The 19,367-nt window shown below is 40.5% G+C and overlaps 1 protein-coding gene across 1 annotated transcript in view; it reads left to right on the top strand.

Moving 5' to 3' along the window:
* The window catches only part of ST8SIA6 (ST8 alpha-N-acetyl-neuraminide alpha-2,8-sialyltransferase 6), a 114,089-nt gene extending 96,350 nt beyond the window's left edge, over nt 1–17,739 (top strand). The window contains exons 7-9 of the mRNA XM_043967826.1: nt 2,527–2,619; nt 5,618–6,091; nt 15,625–17,739. Coding sequence (XP_043823761.1) covers nt 2,527–2,619; nt 5,618–6,086 — 562 coding nt within the window. The 3' untranslated portion in view covers nt 6,087–6,091; nt 15,625–17,739. The remainder of the gene's footprint in view (nt 1–2,526; nt 2,620–5,617; nt 6,092–15,624) is intronic.
* The last annotated feature ends 1,628 nt before the right edge of the window (nt 17,740–19,367 follow it).

Genomic DNA, 19,367 nt, shown 5'->3' with positions numbered 1-19,367 from the left:
CCTCAGCAGACTTTTCAGTGACTTTACCACTGCTGTAACAAAAGCAGACGGGGTCTACGCAGAACTGGGTGTTTTTTGTGTTTTTATCAATTTCATGTGTAATTGTGACCAGTTATCAAGTGACTAAGCCTCATGGAAATAAGCTTCTCTGTACTCATCTAGACTGATGTTGGAACAGTACATGCTTCCTTTTGCTAGGTCCATACTTAACGCTTCCCCAGCTTTGTAGGACCAGCCAGAGTTTGCACTCTGAATGAATGGCCTCTTGAGAATCCAATGTCACCTGCATGCCATGAGGAATCATTAGAGTGGGGCTTTTCGGGAACATCTTGGCATGGTACCATGCTGAAAATCTGTCTTGTCTTCATCTTTCCACAAGAATTTGGACCAGCAGTGAACAGTAGATTTTCCTCGAGGTGTGCTAGCCAGATCCATTACTGTCCCTGCCATCCATTACTAAAACCTCCCTTTCCCCAAGGTGTTCCATTTTATTGCCACGGCATTTTGACAGTTGCCAAAAGTACTGCTGTCAGGCAGACCTGCCAAGTGCTGGCCAGCTGCTGAAATCACAGAGAACAGTCACAGATGTGGTTCGTCAATGCCGCCAATAGCCCACCCCTCCTGCTTCAGTTGCTATGCACAGCCAAGTCTTTAAAGGCCACCAAGCCTTAAAGGCTTGTGTTTTTTTTATAACCTGTACCTCTTACAATTGAGCTCACGGACATTTATTAAGCACCTACTGTGTACCTAGTATTATGCTATGTGACCATTGGAGTGACACCCTCAGACACCTTCTCCTCATGGCAGAGCTTTCCTAAAGTAACTCTCCAGCAGGTAGCGTCACTCCAGTTGTCACAGAAGCAGAAATTTAATAGTTCCAGCTCTCAAAGAATTTGCATTCTTCTGTGGAAATACAACCTGTCTACTCAGATACGTAAATAAGAAGTAATTTGAGAAGGGCAGAGCATTAAAAACCAGGGGAATCAGAAAAGGCTTTGCTTAGGAGGTGACACCAAAGCCAAGCCTTGAAGATTATTATAATTTCTTTTTGTACAGATGAGGAAACTGAGGCTCAAAAAAGGTTAAATGATTTGCTTAGGGTCACACAGTGAGGCTCTTACCCAGATATTACTGTCTTCAAGTCTAGTACTCCATGTTAAAGGTATCATAATTTGACATGAAAAAAATGCACCTTAGTGTCAGTGCCCATTTGTATTAGAGTCTCATAAACATGGGAGGGTTTTGACGCAGTAGCTTCAAATATAGTATGGCTAAAGATGTAAAATTTTAAATTTTTCCAAGGCTTTCAGGTTGTTCTCTTTATTCATTAAGTAAATGTTTCAAGATGTTAAACTTGGAAATCAATAAACAGCGCTTAATATTCCTTGCCCAACTTAAAGCTTAGGCTGGAGGGTGGGAAGGATAAAATTAAGTGGAAGTTTAAAATTTTAATTTTTTCTCTGAATTTTGGTGCGTCTGTGGTGTCCAAAATGTGGATGTTCTCTCTGTTGATGGAGACCACGGTTCATGCATCCCTCATGTAAATCTTGTCCTTGTTTTCCCATAAAGCCTCCAGAAAGGATCTGTCCAATGCATTTCTGGTTCATTTAGTACCTCAGGGGTACAAACAGAACATTCAGGCTCTCTATCTGTTCTTTTCCATTCTATACCCACAACCAGCCCCATTTCCTTTTCTGCCACTTTCTGAACAATTCATTATAAGTAACATAATGAATGGGTGGGCCTGTCTATGCTTGCCACTGAAATACGAATGAGAGCACCAGCTCATTGTGACTTAGAATTGAATTTTGGAGGGGAAAACAAGTCTCATTTAGGGGAAAAAAACAACAAAAGGGTCTGATGAAAGCAAATGAGATTGCTGATTAAAGTATTCAGAGCCACAGGACATGCTGGTACACACCTAATAGTCCCTGTCACTGGAGAGGCTGAGGCTGATGGATTGCTTGAATTCAGAAGTTCTAAGCTACAGTGGGGCTAAAGTCAATTTCATTGTCCTCCCTGAGTCAGGCACCAGTATGGTGTGGCCCTAGAAGTGGGTGAGGGCCATCAGGCTGCTTAAGGAGAGGTGAACCAGCCCAGGTCAGAAATGGAGCAGGTCAGAGCTTCCATGATGACCAGCAGTGGGATCAGGCTGTGAGTGGCCACAGTACTTCCAGGGAGATCCATTCCCCTGAAAAAAGGATTTGGAATCTTTTAAAAAGTGGTCAACAAATGATTTATTCCCATTCTTTTTATCTATTCCCATTCTTCTCCCTTATCTCTTGTGACTTTGCTTATCCCTCACACTTCACACTTTCTGTTTGATATAAATAAAAGTTACTAAAATCCAAAGCATTCTGTAGTCTAATGAAAAATTGCTCTAGAGTTTCTAATTTAAGTAAAGTGCACTTTGGTGGGCTGCCATAAGGGAGAGGTACTGTTTTGTGAGAAAGGAAAGATATCAGAGATTTCCTGTTTTCTAATGTTTTTCAATGTTTTTAAAATAATTTTCCCCCTAAATTTCAGATGTAATCTCCCCCCAATCACAGGAAATATTAGCAGAGATGTTGGCAATAAAACCAATCTGGTCACTGTTAATCCCAGCATCATTGGACGCAAGTAAGTACCATTACAGTTACATAATTTTTTTTCTTTAAATATTTTATCATTTTTATAATCATTTCTTTTCTGTCCCTCTCACCACCACCTCCTAATTGAACAATATTTTAAAAAGGAAACGTGTACTAGGGTCTGAGTGTTAATCCTAATAATGCTCCAATGGCCCTTTCTGAATATGGACAAAATCAGTAGGGCTTTTTCATGTGACTCATTGGGTGTTTGTCATAAGGGTTCTAGATGCATTTTTATTCTGACTTTATAGGTTGGAAGGAGCCCATGGTAAGGGAGAGAGGGCTGATATGGGAGTCAGAGACAGAGTTCAAAACCTGTCTCTCCTACCTGCTATTTGTGTGATATTTGACAAGTCGCTGACTTTTTCTCGGCTTCAGTTTCATCTTTAAAGTTATGGAGTTAGACAAGACAACCTCTGAGGTCTCTTCCAACTCTCAAATATGTGATCCTTTCATTAAATGTTGCTCATACAAATGAAAACGAATGTATTCTTTTTGATAGTGACAGTATAGTGCCATTGCCATCAATTTTCATATAAACTTTTAGCACAACTTTTTATCTTGTAAAACACTTTCTCTAGAGGCAGCATGGATTCAAATCCTACTTCTGACATTCATAAATGGTATGATCCTAGGCAAGTCATTTAACCTTATTTCCCTCGGGCCTTGTCTCAACCCTATGACAGATGTATTAAGACATAAATGGGAGTTCCACAGGCTGACAAAAATGATGAATTTATATAATGTTTCTCCTATTCACAAAATTTTTCATTTAAAAGCCTCATTTAGTTCTGTGACACAATATTTAGAAACCATCCCATTAAAACTAAAGATTTTTTATTCACGTTTTAAAGTTTTTCTTCTCCCTTCTTTCCCCTCTGTCCTTGTCATTTTTTTTTCCATTAGCTCCCTAATTCTTCACTTGGAAAAATAAGGAAATCTATTTTAATTAGAACACACAGACCACTTCATCCAAACCATTATTTTCAATCACATTGTGGGTCTAAAACACAGTGAAGTGTCCATTTATCAGATGTTACACCAGCATCTTACTTGGGCTAATTCTCCCAATGTTTAGGCAATTCTAGTCTTTGCTCATCAATTGGGTGTCTTTAGAGATGCTATTAACTCTGATTTTAGACTGTCAGGAGACTGTGTCGCACGCTGATGCTATCACAGCTAAACATAGTAACACCTTACAGCCACAGAATGAGCCTTGGGAGAATCAGGCAAAACAGATCTCAGATTCCTCTTTGATTTGTTTATACTTCAGAACAATTCCCATGCTCTCCCTATAGAGTTTAACTGCTAGAAAAAGTTGTTGATTGACTAAAATTCAAAAAGTAAGATTTATAGAATAAATTTTTATCCTATTATTCTCTCAATATTTAATACTCAGTTGGATCTATAATTGGATCATCGGTGTGGCTGTCGCTTTCAAAGATGTGGAGCCGCGTTCTGTATGTGTGATTCTTGTCTTCCCTTAAGTTGGCCGCAGAATACACATCCAGCATGATGGGGACCTCCATCACTTTTCCTTGAGATCTCAAGGATACAACCTTTCCCCTGGTTATCTCTCACTCTCATTGGTTGACTATTCCATCTTTATAGCCAATAAGCTTCTTAGATGACAGCCTGTACTTCACTTCTCTTTCCTGATTCATTGGTCACATGTTACAGCCCTATAATGCCCCAATGGGTGCATCACCATTGCCCTCTGGAAGATCCTTCTCATCGTCTTATCTTGCTTATTGAATGTGAAGAAGAACATCAAGGGACACATGAGGTTAGGATATTTGTTCTCTAAGAGCTTGAGTCCTGAAATAGCTAAGGCTCATCAATAGCAAGATGCACTCAAGCTTTGAGAGAAATATTGATCAAAGTATTTGTGATTGCTTTTCTCAAGTTTAAGTGATGTTTTTGTCTCAGATTGTTGGGGTTGAAATAAATTATTGATTGAATGGTACATTGAAGAAAGGTTCATGGAGGAGGTGGGATTTGAGAAGGTGTTGAAGGACAGTCATCTAATAAGAAGAGGTTGGGTGGCCCAGTGGCTGGAGAGCCTGCCTCAAGGCCAGGCCCACCCCCCCCCCCAGTGCATGTCCTGCCTCTGCCCCATGTGTGATACTGTGCCAAGTCACGTGATCTCTCAGTGTTCTGGGCAACTCTCTGGGACTGTAAATTGCAGGAAAGGGATGGCTTACAATGGGCTAAGCACTTTACAAATATTATTTCTCCCGATCCTCACAACAACTCTGGGAGGTAGGTGCTATTATTACCCTATTTTACAGCTGAGGAAACTGAAGCAGACAGAGTGACTTGTCTAGGGTTACACAGCTTAGAAGTGTTTGAGGCTGGATTTGAACTCAGATCTTCCTGATTCTAGACCCATCATTCACTGTTGACACTGAGGTGCTGACCTAACAGTGAGTTCCCTGTGCCATGAAATTATAATTCTGGCCCCTGTCCTTCTCTCTGTGCAATTTTTTGGGGGGAAATGCGGGGCAGGGCAATGGAGAGTTAAGTGACTTGCCCAGAGTCACACAGCTAGTAAGTGTCAAGTGTCTGAGGCTGGATTTGAATTCAGGTCCTCCTGAATCCAGGACCCATGCTTTATCCACTGCGCCACCTAGCTGCACCCTTAGCCCTTGTCCTTAATCTATCATTTTATAAGACTATTAAACTAGGAAACAGTAAGAGAGTTGGGAGGGAGGAAGAGGTAGCAAGTGCTTTTCTTGGGGATGTCGAAGAAGTCAGGTGAGGAGACAGAATGAAAACCCTAAACATTCTGACATGGACAGATGGATGTCCTTGCTTTTGACAGTGAGCAGGCAATTGACTCTAATTAATTTTCTTTAAGTCTATTATATGGCTCATTTGTTATTCATTAATATAAATGTTCAGTGTCTGAGTCAGTGACAGAAGTCTAAACTGTCACAAAAAGATTAGTTTTAATGGTCACATTTTGTTTCATTTTGTTTGATCAGGTACGGTGAATTAAACGTAAATAAATCGGCATTTCTGAACAGCATGGCTACCTATGGAGAGGCGTTCCTCATCCTGCCAGCATTTTCCTTTAGGAGAAATACTGATGTTTCTTTTGAAGTTTACCACACACTCCATGGTTTTAAAGCCAAACAGAAGGCTATATTTTTTCATCCCAAGTACCTGAAAAGCCTTGCCCAGTTCTGGAGAACTAAAGGTGTGCACGCCTTTCGCTTGTCCTCTGGCTTAATGATCACAAGTGCTGCCATTGAACTGTGTGAGAACGTGAAGTTGTATGGATTTTGGCCTTTCTCCAAGACCACAAATGACACCCCCATCAGCCATCACTACTATGACAACGAATTACCGAAACCTGGTTTCCACGCGATGCCCATAGAATATAGAGAAATTCTCCAGCTTCATGGGAAAGGTGTCCTCAAGTTACAGTTTAGTAAATGTGAAGCATCTTGAACAAGGTAGGTCAGAGTGTCTTAATTTAAGATAGGGGGTTTTGTTTGTTAGTTTGTTATTTGTTCATTTGTTTTTGAGGCAATTAGTGGCTTGCCTCAGGGCACACAGTTAGTAAGTGTCCAAGGTGAGATTTGAACTCAGGTCCTCCTGACTTCAGAGCCAGATGCTCTATCCACTGAGCCACCTAGCTGCCCCTTTAATTTAACATAGGAAGAACCTGACCTTGAGCCCATATTTAAATCAGAGCATTCTGAGATCTGGTTTTCCCTCAGTAAGCAAATAGCATCCATCTGCATAAGTGGGAAGTATGTAACCAGAAAAAAAGAACATTTATTTTTTAAATTCCAAACTCTGCCCAACTTGCATTCATACACCTTATTTCTTACTCCAGCCAAAGAACAATTGAGCATCCTGGGTTTGGGGGCTCATTTCACTATCCAGTTGTGAGCATATTCTATTTGTCTGTCTGTCTGTCTGTCTGTCTTACAAAGGGAAGAGCACTTTAGTGAGACCCAGTGATTTATACTTGAATTGCACCTCACGGCAGAAGGGACAGGTCATGTGCTTACTCGTTAAGTTAATCTTATTAATTTGTCAAATGGTGCCAAGGGTTTAGTCTTTCTCTTGCTGCTTTATCTCTTCGGTCTTATCCTTTTCCCTTTTTCTCCAGCCCTCCTTGGGGGAGTTTAACCAAGGGGTACAGTAAAACTTCAACCACAGAATTAGAGAGTTACAGCCTTTTTGTATAATCCATAGCCCAAAGGAACCCTCACTAGAACAGCAAGGCAGCTCATTGTCCTTTTGGATATGTCATTGTTAGGAAGTTTTTGGCTAAATCTTGGATATTTTTTTATTTCAGCTTCTAGGAAGTTCTTGATAAATGTTGTTTACAGACTGACCTCTCTGACCCCCATTTCTTCATCTGTGAAATAGGCTTATAATAATATTTGTCCCACCTTCCTCACAGACACCACTCAGAACCCCACATGAATCTCTGAACTTATCAGGGCGGGCAGACCTCCAGGTCTGCCTTTCCTAGGAGCGGTCTCGTGTCATGAAACAGCCCATAAGAAAGTTATGGGAACAAAATGAGCTATTTTTTCAAAAAGTGAATTTTAGAAGTTATACAAGTAAAAGCTTATTAATGGGGGCAGCTAGATGGCGCAGTGGATGGAGCACCAGCCCTGGAGTCGGGAGTACCTGAGTTCAGATCCGACCTCAGACACTTAACACTTACTAGCTGTGTGACCCTGGGCAAGTCACTTAACCCCAATTGCCTCACTAAAAAAAAAAAAAAAAAAAAAAAAAAGCTTATTAATGCTTGTAAAGATCCCTGATTTCATCAGTGTGAATACTCTTCCCTCTAATGCAAATTAAAACCTCTCAACACCTTGGTGGATGGTTTCATGAATTGTTATGGCCCCCAAAACCTCATTACCTGGTGGCCAACTATGTCTTAATGAGCCTTTCTTGTATGACCTACACACAATTGCCAAGCCCATAATCAAAGCATTTCCCCACTTCAGAAAGCTTACGCTCCGTTTGCATAACCCTTGAGAGTGCAGGGTCACTTCCACACCCCCATGAGGCATCGGAACAGGACTTCATTAGAAGTGATTACATTTGTTGTTTCTGAACCCATTGACTAAGCTGTGGGATTCCTTTACAAACATTTATTAAGTTCCTGCTAGGTACCAGGCACTGTGCTAGGTGCTGGAGATGCAGAGTCAAAAAAGAGAGAGTTTCTCTTCTGAATTAACATATTCTATTTGGAAAGAAAGGCTAAGTCAGGTACCCTGGGTCACCAAGCTGGTATGTGCCAGAAACAGGGCATCACCCCAGGTCTTCCCGGCACTTAGATTAGCTCTCTGTCTACTATACCGCCCTGCCTCCCATATAAGTACAGAATTGTGTGTGTATACAAAGTAACTGTAGACAGAATTCATTATGAGAAGGAAACACGGCAGTTTAGGGAGGGCGGGAGCTAGCCTTGGAAGGACCAGGCGAGCCTTCATGCAGAAAGCAGGCAATACTCGAGCTGATTCTTGAACGAAGTAAGGAGATCTGTGTGACAGAAGGCAGGAGGAAGAGCACCAGTGTCTTATGTATGTGCTCCAGACAAATGGGAATTTTAAGAGATTATAACTACAAAAGAATTCTCCCGACATATCCTGAATAAGGATGTTAGCACGATATTTTCAGGGCACTGTTGGTCCTTTAACTGAAAATTACAATCCTGGAGAATCTGGAGGCAGACGATGGGACTCAATTTGACAAATGACTAATGTATCCCAAGAGGTAAGCCAGAGAAGAAGAGACTGGCCTTTGTAAAAGAGAGAAGATCAAACTGTTTGGATAAGTGAATTCTCCCATTTTTTTTCATGTTATGAACCAGTGATTTATTCCACCCATGTGACATTTTCTGGGAAAGTATTTGGAACAGATATAATTGAACCAGGACCGGTGTCCAATGTTTATAATCTCTTTGGGCATCTTCCATCATTGGGGCCAAGTGCTATCAGTACCCTAGGGGGTCAGGGGATTAAGTATGTGCAAGTATATCATGCCAAAAAAAATGAGCATGAAAATAATTTTCTCTGGTGTAGTAATTTTGTGGCATTCTAATTCTCTCCGATTTTAATAAGCCAAAGAGATTGGGTAATAAAAAATAGAGTTTTCATTTTCTGATAAAAATTAATTCTCACTCATACTCACAGGCGCTCACCATTTTCATCCCAACTGGAATGAAATGCTCTTGCTGTTAAATAATGATTAGATGAATAAGTAGTTTTAACTATGGTTTGAAAAACTTCCTGGAATTTGAATTATCCATGGGGAAGCACTGACTTCAGACCTCCACTTTGCAGCCACTCTGGCTACCTGTGATGTCAGTGTCAGCACAGGAAGTCTCTCTATTAAATAATTGAGCTGTGTCGCTCCTGGGGCCAGTAGGTAAATCTGGCTATTAGGCAGCCTTTGTTTTCCCTGGGAAATAGAAATGAAGAGAGCCTCGGGGACATACTCTCAGATGCAGGCTTAATTAGCCTGACAACACAGCTTACCCTAGGCTGCCCATTTAAGCACTCTGACCAGTTCGTGCCAGGCTCACAGTGAAACAGAGACCAGCCTGGTGCTCCACCCAAGCTATCCATTCCCTAGGGCAGGAGTCTCCAAAGTGAGGGTCATGGACTCTCCCAAGGGGTGTGGGAACAGTTAATCAGAGGATGAAAGATGGGTCTCATCCCACCCTCCCTGTAATGGCCAATCACAGCATCATAGATTTAAAGCTGGAAGGGACCTTAATAATCAATGAGACTGCTGAGGAAGTGGCTAGAGAAGTTAAGTGACTTATCCAGGGTCACATAGTTACTAAGTGCCTGACCCCCAAGTCCAGTCCTCTGTCCTCTACATTATAGTGCCTTCCATCATGAGACTTACTTCCATCACAGCCATGCCTCCTCAACTGTGCCCTGCCTCTGCTATTCAAGCTCCCAAACTCCCCCTCCCACCTTCTGAGCCAGGAATTGGCCCCTCAGAACAACAGCAATGTAGGTGCCGGCCGGAAAATCCCCAGCTATTCCCCAGCATATCTACCCACTTGTAAGTGTGCTTTCCTTTGATAGAATATAATCTCTTTGAGGTCAAAGGCTTTTGCCTTGGTGTTAGAACCCTCAGTAAAGTGTCTGGCATATAGTAAACACTCAACTGATGCTTGCTTGATGGATTTATTCCACAATTTAGAATATGATGAGGGCCTAGCAGAGGTCAAAAGAGTGTGATGAGAGATTCCAATAGGAAGGAGCCCTGCTAGCTGGGAACATCGGAAGAGGCTTCATGCCTCTCATCTGACCCTTGACAGAAGGAAGGGCGTTTCACAGGTGCAGATGTGGGGAGGCATAGGGACAGTATGGGTAAATGTGTAGAGAAAGGAGAGGTCGGTATGTGATTGGGAATGCTAGTACAATGGGAATGTCATGGACTGGAAAAAAAGTATGTAATAAGACTAAAAAAATAAGGAGCCAGAAGATGGAGAGCCTTAATTAAATGCCATTTTCAGGGGTTCATTTTTTAGCCTCTAGCCCCATAGGGGAGTCAGTGAAGGCTTGTTGAGCAGGAGAATAAAGTCATCCACATGCTTCATTAAGAAGATTTATTGGACCACAGAGGAGAGAGGCGAGAAACAGGAAGATCAATGAGGAGGGGATGATAGTATCCTAAGGGAGAAGTAATGAATGCCCAAGTTAAGGTGGTCGCCATATTAAAAACATTGCCAAGGTAGAATGGTCAGGATGTAGGTGGTGATCACATGTGGAGGGTTAGAGAGAAGGGAATGAAACAAAGATGACTATGAGATTTCAAGCCCAGGTCTTATTGACCAAGCTGTCAGTCTTGAAAAGTCATCTAAATTTCAGCGATCAAACTCTTAACATTACTTTTCTAAATAAGACCAGACGATAGTAGAAATGCACATGCTCTCTCCAGATGGGCCCAGGTTTGAGTCCTCTGTCCACCTTCCCCCAACTCTCACCTGTGGCTCCAAGTAGCTGTAGTATGCACAGCAGCTGCAAGCCAGTAAAACCATCAGGGCAAATGGGCTAAACCAGGAGGAGGATAACCGATGGGCTCAGATCTGTTAGTGAGTCAGGAGGGTGTTCTGCCCCAAGCATGTGGATGAGAAGAATTTGTTCCAAAGGCCATGAAGGCAGCTGAAGCTGACTCTGTAGAGAGCATCCCGGCCCTTTGTCAGTCATTCTAACTTTTGTCTTGCCACTGGACTTCAGTGATTCTAGAAGAGAGAGTGAGGCTGATGACTTTGTGCAACTTTGCCTCACTTAAAAGCTATTCATATGCTAGTCATCACCCCGTGATGTCATTGGTCCCCATCAAAAACAAAGGACAAACAACGACTGGAAGAATAGTGATGTCATCAAATAAAGTACCCAGGCTTTTTCTTGTTTGCATCATCTACAAATGGTGGAAGGTTTTTGGAAGGCAGATGCCAATTTTCTTTTGGGACACAAATCTGAACATAATTTGGATACTTTAGGTCACTCAGGTGGCAATATCCAACTGGATAGTTGGAAGTGATATTAAGGCAAAGGTCTGGCCCAAGATCTGGCTCAGATCACCAGCTCAAATCTACTTCCTTGGTGCTGTTGACGTTTATATCTTGAATTGATTACCTTTAATTGAGAAGAGCATTAGCTGCCAAGAAATGATCCCAAGCACATTGCCTGATGTTTATTTGGATATTTTCCTTCTGGAGTTGGCCTTTCTGTGAAGTGAGAGGAATTCTCTTCTTAAAATAGTGTTTCAAGAGCAGGCTGCAACAGTCTGGAGAAAGGACCCTCCAGAATGCTACCAGTGGAGGACTGAGAAAATATGGCTGTTTCTTCTACATCCCACTGTTAAAACTGAACCTCCTGGGACACTGTGTCTCCAGACCTGCCTATTACCTCCCCACAACCTCTGCAGGGGTACAGGCTCGAGTGGGGCATGGTGGGGGTGTCTGATACCAGCCCTTAGCACAGTGCCTGATACTTAAGCAAGGCTTGTTGACTGTTTATCTACCCTACCTCAAGATGGGAATTTGTTTTTGCTTTGCTGTATAGAATGGTTACAAGGGTTTTACTTTTCTCCCTTCCCATTTTCCTCAGTGTTGTGGTAGAAGAGAAAAAAATTTGATAACTGAAAAAATAATAAAAACTTAATTTTAAAATAATCTATACCATCTTACTACCCCCTACCTCCTAGGTGTCCATGTTTCTGAGAAACTGTTTTCATGCAATGGAATGGGATTATATATAAGGACTGATGAAGATAAAGAATTAGAGAAACTTGGGAAGAATTGTATGAACTACTGATACAAAGAGAAGTAAGCAGAGCCAGGAGTGCAGGAAAACAATATAGAAAGACCTCCAAGTACTCGTCACTGATGGCAACTCCAGGACACTGATAGCGAAGCACACCTCTAGCTTCTGGGCAAGGAGATGAGGGACTACAGGGGCACAATGAGGCAAACTCAGACATGGCCTGTGCATTTCTTTTTCTTGATTATATTTACTTCCCAGACTCACAAAATTGGAAGAAGGGTGACATCAGTGGCTGTCAAGTCCAACCCACACACCATAGGACTCCCCACTGTAGCATCCCTGACTGGTGGTCGTCCAATCTATTTGTCACAAGGAAGGGGTCTGGAGCTGAGGGAGGGAACTCATTGTGGAGCAACAGTGATCACTTTTAAGTGAGACTCAGCAGAGCATTCTATAATAGCTCTCATTTATCAGGTCATTTTATAGAGCAGAGGACTGCCACCCCTTGAGCCTAATGACTAACCACCCTTTTCCCAGCTCAGGTCATTAGTTCTGTCCAAAAATGGGTATCTCGTTCAGCAACTACTATGTGCCAGGCACTGGGCTAAGCACTTTACAATTATGATCTCATTTAATCCTTTTAACAACCTTGGGAGGTAGATGCTGTTATTATCCCCATTTTTATAGATGAGGAAGCTGAGGCAAACGAGTTAAGTGACTTGCCCAGGGTCACACAGCAAGTAATGATAATGACACTAATAACTAACGTTTTTTATAGCACCCACTATGGGCCAGGCACTGTGCTAAGTGCTTTACAATCACTTTATCATTTGATCTGGGGATGCCATCACCAGTCATCCTGACCTGTGTCCTGTCACTGGACCCTGGTCACTCTGGGGAAGAGAGTGAGGCTGGTGACCTTGCACAGCCCTGCCTCCCTTAAATCCAAGTCACTTGTAAGTCAAGACATCCCCCTCCTGATGTCATTGGTCCTCGTTGAGAATGAGGGGCAAACAACAACCACCACCCTACCTCAAATGGATCTGCCCTAAATCTTCCTAATTATAAGTCTGCTCAGCAACTAGTTTAATGTTTTACTTATAGTAGAAGCATAGAAACAACTGCACCCATGGCCAAAAACAGTTGCTGGGGACAAATGTTCAAGTTCTGGTCGTCAATTTATCTACTCAACCTAATTCTTTAACTTATTTATACATAAATATTGTGAACTATAGAAAATAGAGTACATCTTGAATTTTAATATACATGATCTCTTAAGATAATGCTAAATCACACACACACACACACACACACACACACACATGCACACACCCTCATCCTCACCATCTCTTTTGTGGCCCAGTATATTTTTGATCATTTTACTAATAGAATTGTAATGCAGTAGAAGAATTTGGAGAAGTGAACGTTTTTGGGGAGGGACCTCAAATACTGTATTTGAATTGATACTGGGCAATTTTTTTTTGGGGGGGGAGTGAAGGTTAAATGACTTGCCCAGGGTCACACAGCTAGTACGTGTCAAGTGTCTGAGTCCAGATTTGAACTCAGGTTCTCCTGAATCCAGGTGCTTTAAAACACTGTGCCACCTGGGCAATTTTTTAAACTAATTTTTCTTTTATTATAAATTAAAGATTCTCAAGAAATACAAATAAACAATCCAACAAAATATAGAGTAGACCTTCATAGAGTAAATTTCAATTACATTTTTGTTAAAATAAATAATACAAGGGCAGCTAGGTGGCATAGTGGATAAAGTACCGACCTTGGATTCAGAAGGATCTGAGTTCAAATCCAGCCTCAGACACTTGACACTTACTAGCTGTGTGACCCTGGGCAAGTCACTTAACCCTCATTGCCCTACCAAAAAAAAGAAAGAAAGAAAGAAAGAATGAAAAACAAAAGTTACAAAAATGAAAAAGTAGAAGAAAAATAAATAAATAATAGAATTCTAAACAAAATTAGAACTATAGCATAACTTGCCTTCTCTGTACTTAAAAGGTTTGTTTTTATTTTTAAAACAGTTATAATTAATTTGTATGTTCTTTTCTACCTCATTTTGCATTATTTTGTATGAAACAACACATCTCTGTATTCTTCAAACAATTTTTATAGCATTTGGCATTCTATTACATGAACATACTTTAATTTTTTCTTCTGTTCCTCAATTATTAGGCATATAGGTTGTCCCCGGTTACCTTGCTATTTAAAATCAAGGAGTTTTGAATATTTTTTCAGGTGCTTTTTTCTTTTAATAATATTCTTAAAATATAATTTCAGAAATGTAAGAGCTAAGTCTAAAGATATGGTTAGTTTTGTGACATTGTATATTTTCAGATTGCTTTCCAAAAAGCTTATAGTAATTTCAGGTCTTTCCAGCCATATGTATAGGGACCCTTTTCTTTCCATTTGCACCATCATTGATTTTATTTTTATGTATTATATTATGTTATGCTATATGGTATTATTTTATTTTATTTTTAGCCATTTTTGGTAATCTGTTTGGTTCAGGATACCACATAATAATTTTTATTTGCATATCTCCAGTTATTTAAAAAATTGGAAAAGATTTTCATGTGCTTATTAATAATTCTGTTTCCTATTTTGATAATTGTTCATTTTTATCCTTTGACTATTTCTCTATTGAAGATTATCATTCATCTAACATCTAAATTTTTAATAAATCTACTTCGTATATTTGGCACAATCTCTTTTTATTTTGGAGATAGTGCTTTTTGTTATACAATTCTTTTATCTTTTAATTCACTTTAATTTAATTATTAAATGTGTCAATTTTGTATTCAGCTTGATTTTAAAAGAACCAAAGGTTTAACCTCTGAAGTTAATTTATGAATTTCTAAACGGATGGTGGAAAAATTTTAAGACATTCTAAATACAGTACTAGTGACAATTATTTTTTAGACATTGTCACAGGTTAATATCTTTAAAATAGTAAACAGATGGGAATTTTCCACTGCTATAGGCAGATATATCCTTTCACTCCCACCTCTAATTTACATAAGCCTCATCCCCTAAAAGTTTTACATGCTCTCAGCACTGGAGCCACTGTGTCATGGACCTCTGATAATGCAGGCTGGCCATGGACTCCACCAAAGAGAAGCTGTTTATTCATGAGAAATGTTTCCTATATGGACTCATCAGACATTGGATGCAGTCTTCTGTTCTGTTCTGAGCACTACAGTTGAAGGACATTGGTAAGCTGGACATTGTGTGGAGAAGGACAACTGAGCTGGTGAAAGGCCCATGTCATTTGAATGAAGACTGGTTGAAGGAGGTGGAAGTGTTCATCTGGGAGAAGACTCAGGAGGGGCGTGCTATCTGTCTTTCAGTATTTTAGGGGCTATCATGTGGCCAAGAGATGAGATTTGTTCTTAGTCCCCAAGGGCAGAAACAGAAGTGGGTGGAAGTTACAAAGAGGACAATTTTAGGCCTGAGGTCAGTTCTCAAGTTCCGTGATTCTACAATTCTCATTTTATACCAAGGTCCTATGCCATGGCTACCTAAGAAACTCCAGTATGATGAATCATCATTGTATGTCACAAAGAGCAGTCGTGAGATGTCATAGAAATTCATTTTCTAAAAGCTTACGAACAAAAAATAGGAATGCATATGGGGGGGGGAGAAACACCTGAGAAAAATTGCTTTTTTAATTTTGAGAGTACATGTAACTTTTATTTTTTCCATTTCAGGTGGTGACTTCCATCAGAAGATTTTCTATGTTTCAGCACTAGTGGTTTGACTTGATGTTGTTTTTGTGAACACTAAGCTGCATTTGAATAGCTATACAAACAAGTTTGGACATTCTTCAAAACATACAAAGTAGTCTCTTCCCTGAGGAGTTAACTGTGTTATTTCATGGGCAAAGCATTATTATCATCACATGGTTGTTGTGTCCAATACTTGGCTAGACCTTGGGGACACTAAGAAGTCCAAGACAGTTTCTGCCCTTGGGCAGTTTATTATCTGTGCTAGGTGGCATAAAATTGAATTTTTCATGTTTGAATGTTTTATTAAAATGAAACTATCTCTTTTGAATAGTAAAAGTCCATGTCCTTCAGGAAAAGATGAATGGTTCTATCAGATATTAGACCAACTTAGAATCCACAGAAAGAAAAGGCCTGTGTTTGTATTGGGACATTAAATGCTTTTTGGTTTGAATGCTGGCCTCATGTTCTGCTTTCTAATTATACCTATTTATGTAAGTTTTAAGCATATCCAAAAAAATATTAGGCAAATAAACCTACCTCCCCACACTCCTTCTTTGCTCCCTGTCATAATACTGTCACCAGGAAGAGTGGAAGCAGTTGAGGAAAGAAAGGACTAGGTTGGCATGCTGAAATTATCTATATCACCTTTAAATTCCAGCCTCAGCCAGTCCATTATGTCTTACTGAAAGTTCCTTTTTCCACAGGCTCTGATGTACTCATTTTGATTAAGCACAATCTCAGCTTGGTCATATTCGTGTGGTTCATAGCCTGTGTGGTTCTCTTTTGATTATTTTCATCTTAATGTATTTTTGACACATAAATGGGTTTTCGTTTATAGCACAAAAGAGAAGCCTCCATTAGCCCTCTGAGGTGATCCAATGAAGTTCACTTAAGTAATGAGCTTTTACAAAAAAATGGAAAATGACTTCATGTTGCATCAAACTCATTTTCTTTAATTGCTTCTTTGAGGTGCCTGGGACTATTCGTTTATAAGAGCCCAGCCTTGTTTCATTTGGCTTTTGGCTGATTTTGTTGGTGCTTTTCGAAATCAGCTGCTCATATCTGTTTGTGGGCTTGGCCACTTGGCTGATGGAAGATTGTGTGAATCTAAGTATTTACACTACCTTTTCCCAAGATGGCATTTTCCAAAAGATGTTTTCTGGACAACTGGAACATCAATTTTCCTTCGCTAGGATACTCAAAATTGTGATCATTATAGAGTGAAAGCAAGAAAATATACTGGAGTAAATCATTATCTAAAGAACATAGAGAATGTCATATGTGAGTTTATTTTAAAATGACACCACATTGGAATATTTTAAAGCTGGCTGCAGTTTTTCCTATTCGGTTGCTGTGACAATTTTAACTTATATGGAGTTTTAGGGTAGAAGTGATTAGGATTTGGTTTTACTATAGTTTTGCATCAGTTCTCTCCATTGATTTCAGAATTTTCACTGTTACTGAGTGAAGGAAGGATAGTGGCCTGGGGATTCTCACATGCCACAAGTCAGCATAAACCCAAAGTGAGGAGGGCTGGGGTGGAGGAACATTAGGAGAAAGAGAGTACATTCCACATTAGCTCGCCCAAAGTTTGCTGCTTATTTAGCATCTACAGCTGCTATCCAAAGAACTTGCTCGTAAACTCTTCATTTTAAACTTTCCTCAAAGGGGTAAATTTCCATTCTTCTAATCTCCACTCCAAGCTGGGCCATCTGCTATCATGACTTCTTAGTGGTCCGCAGCTATCCATTGTTGGAAGCTGATTTCCAATGAGCTCTTTGAGTGTTTTTTCTGTCCTCTCTGCTTGTGATGAGCACATGTCCATTCACTATAGGCTAGCTGCTTCTAGATCCTGCTGTGGCTCATTTCTTACACGTGTGTAGTGATGCTGTGTTGTGACTAATGTGCATCGCTTCAGTGAGGGCATCTTAGGACCTCACTGCTGGTCGATTTGTCCTGTATGTATGTTTTGATCTTCCTGGTTTGGCTCACTACTTATTTGCTGGTCATCATCAGTTTATGTACCTAACTTGTAGAATTGCATGGTAACTAACATCTGTATTTCCAATAAAAATTTTAGGTTGTGTGTAAAAGCTTTCCTGGTAAAGGCATCAGTTGTCTTTAGTGAGATTCTCAATCCATAATACCTTGTTCATTATGCATAGAACTTCCTCATCAAATGCACATGTATATGAAAAGGGATCTAAGATGAATTAATTACCCTGAACATTTTTTCTTAGATAGTGTCATGCTAATAATATATGTGTATGTATATACAGGGTCAGCTAGGTGTTGCAGTGGATAGAGAGCTCCAAGCCTGGAGTCAGGAAGACTTATCTTCATGAGATCAAATCTGGCCTGAGATACTAGCTCTCTAACACTGGGCAAGTCACTTAATCCTGCCTGCCTCACTTGCTTCATCTGTAAAATGAACTGGAGAAGCAAATGGCAAACCACTCCAGTATCTTTGCCAAGAAAACCCCAAATGGGGTCACCAAGAGTTGGACATGACTAAAACAACTGAATAACAAATACACACACATGATTTTATGTACTATGTCTTTATCTCCCAGCAGACGTGACACCCTCTCTCCCTTTAGGGGAGTGGTCACAGCTGATTTTCCCTAACATTTGACCACTTCTTCCACCTGCTTGGGACAGTTCAGGGTGTGACCTTCACCTGAGGTTTCAGCCTCTACTTACCCTCTTTCTCTCTCCCGTATGGGGTGGGGAAAGTCCTACAGTCAAGACCTCATGGTTGGACTGGATCCTCCTAATATATGGAGGAGTGAGCCAGGAAAGAAAAGAGCTGCAGCTGCTACAAGTCTTAAAGTCAGCACCCTGGACAGCAGCCTCCATATACTGCTGTGGTTGTCACCCCTTTCTACTCACTCCCCAACTCCCCCTGAGTCTGTATGCTGACGTTTTAAAAACTGTCACTACCAATGAAAAACTCCACCCTGCAGATCTGATCTTACAATCGATCTTTGTCTCCTTCTGAGTTGGGATGAACTGTAACTCCCAGGGTCTGCAGAAAATTACTATCTCTTCTCTGCCCCGAGACAACCAGTCTTGTTTGAACGACTTTCTCTGTTTCTCTGTCTCCCTGTCTCTGTCCCTTTGTTCTTGTCTCTCTGTCTCTCTCAGACGCAACGCACACACAACAGAGTTTATAATTAAACAGCACCCCTCAACCTTGATGGTATTTTTTCCAAATAAAAGGAAACACAATTCCTCAATTGGGATGACAGGCAGCTCTCTTTAATAGTCTTCATTTTTTAAAAATAGGATTCATAAAGCAATGGGGGCTTCTTCCCCCATGCATGAAAATTATGCACTTACTGGTCAATAATTCAACAAAATATTTGGAGCATTCATTGTGTACACTTTGGGTTAATTTTTTTTACAGGCTTCCAAACACATTCAACTACCAGTTATCACCTTCTTACTCTGCTGACTTGGAAAATCACTTTCTTTTCCTAGTTAACAACCCTGTTACCTCTGAGTTAGCTACTAAAAGGTAACCAGTAAGTATTGATGTGATATTGTGTTTACTTCAAAGCCAGAAGTAGTGCTGTGACACGTGGACTACTTCCATCTTTGACATTCAATGTCACTCCAGAAGTACTGTTGACTGTCAACCCACTGATTTCCTATGCTGGAATTTTCATCTGTTTTTTTCATGAAACCCATAATAAGAATAAAGGATGTTGTCTCTGATATGA

Source organism: Dromiciops gliroides, chromosome 5 (genome assembly GCF_019393635.1).
Source record: "Dromiciops gliroides isolate mDroGli1 chromosome 5, mDroGli1.pri, whole genome shotgun sequence".
Classification (NCBI taxonomy): domain Eukaryota; kingdom Metazoa; phylum Chordata; class Mammalia; order Microbiotheria; family Microbiotheriidae; genus Dromiciops; species Dromiciops gliroides.
This window is presented reverse-complemented; position numbering and strand designations above follow the sequence as displayed.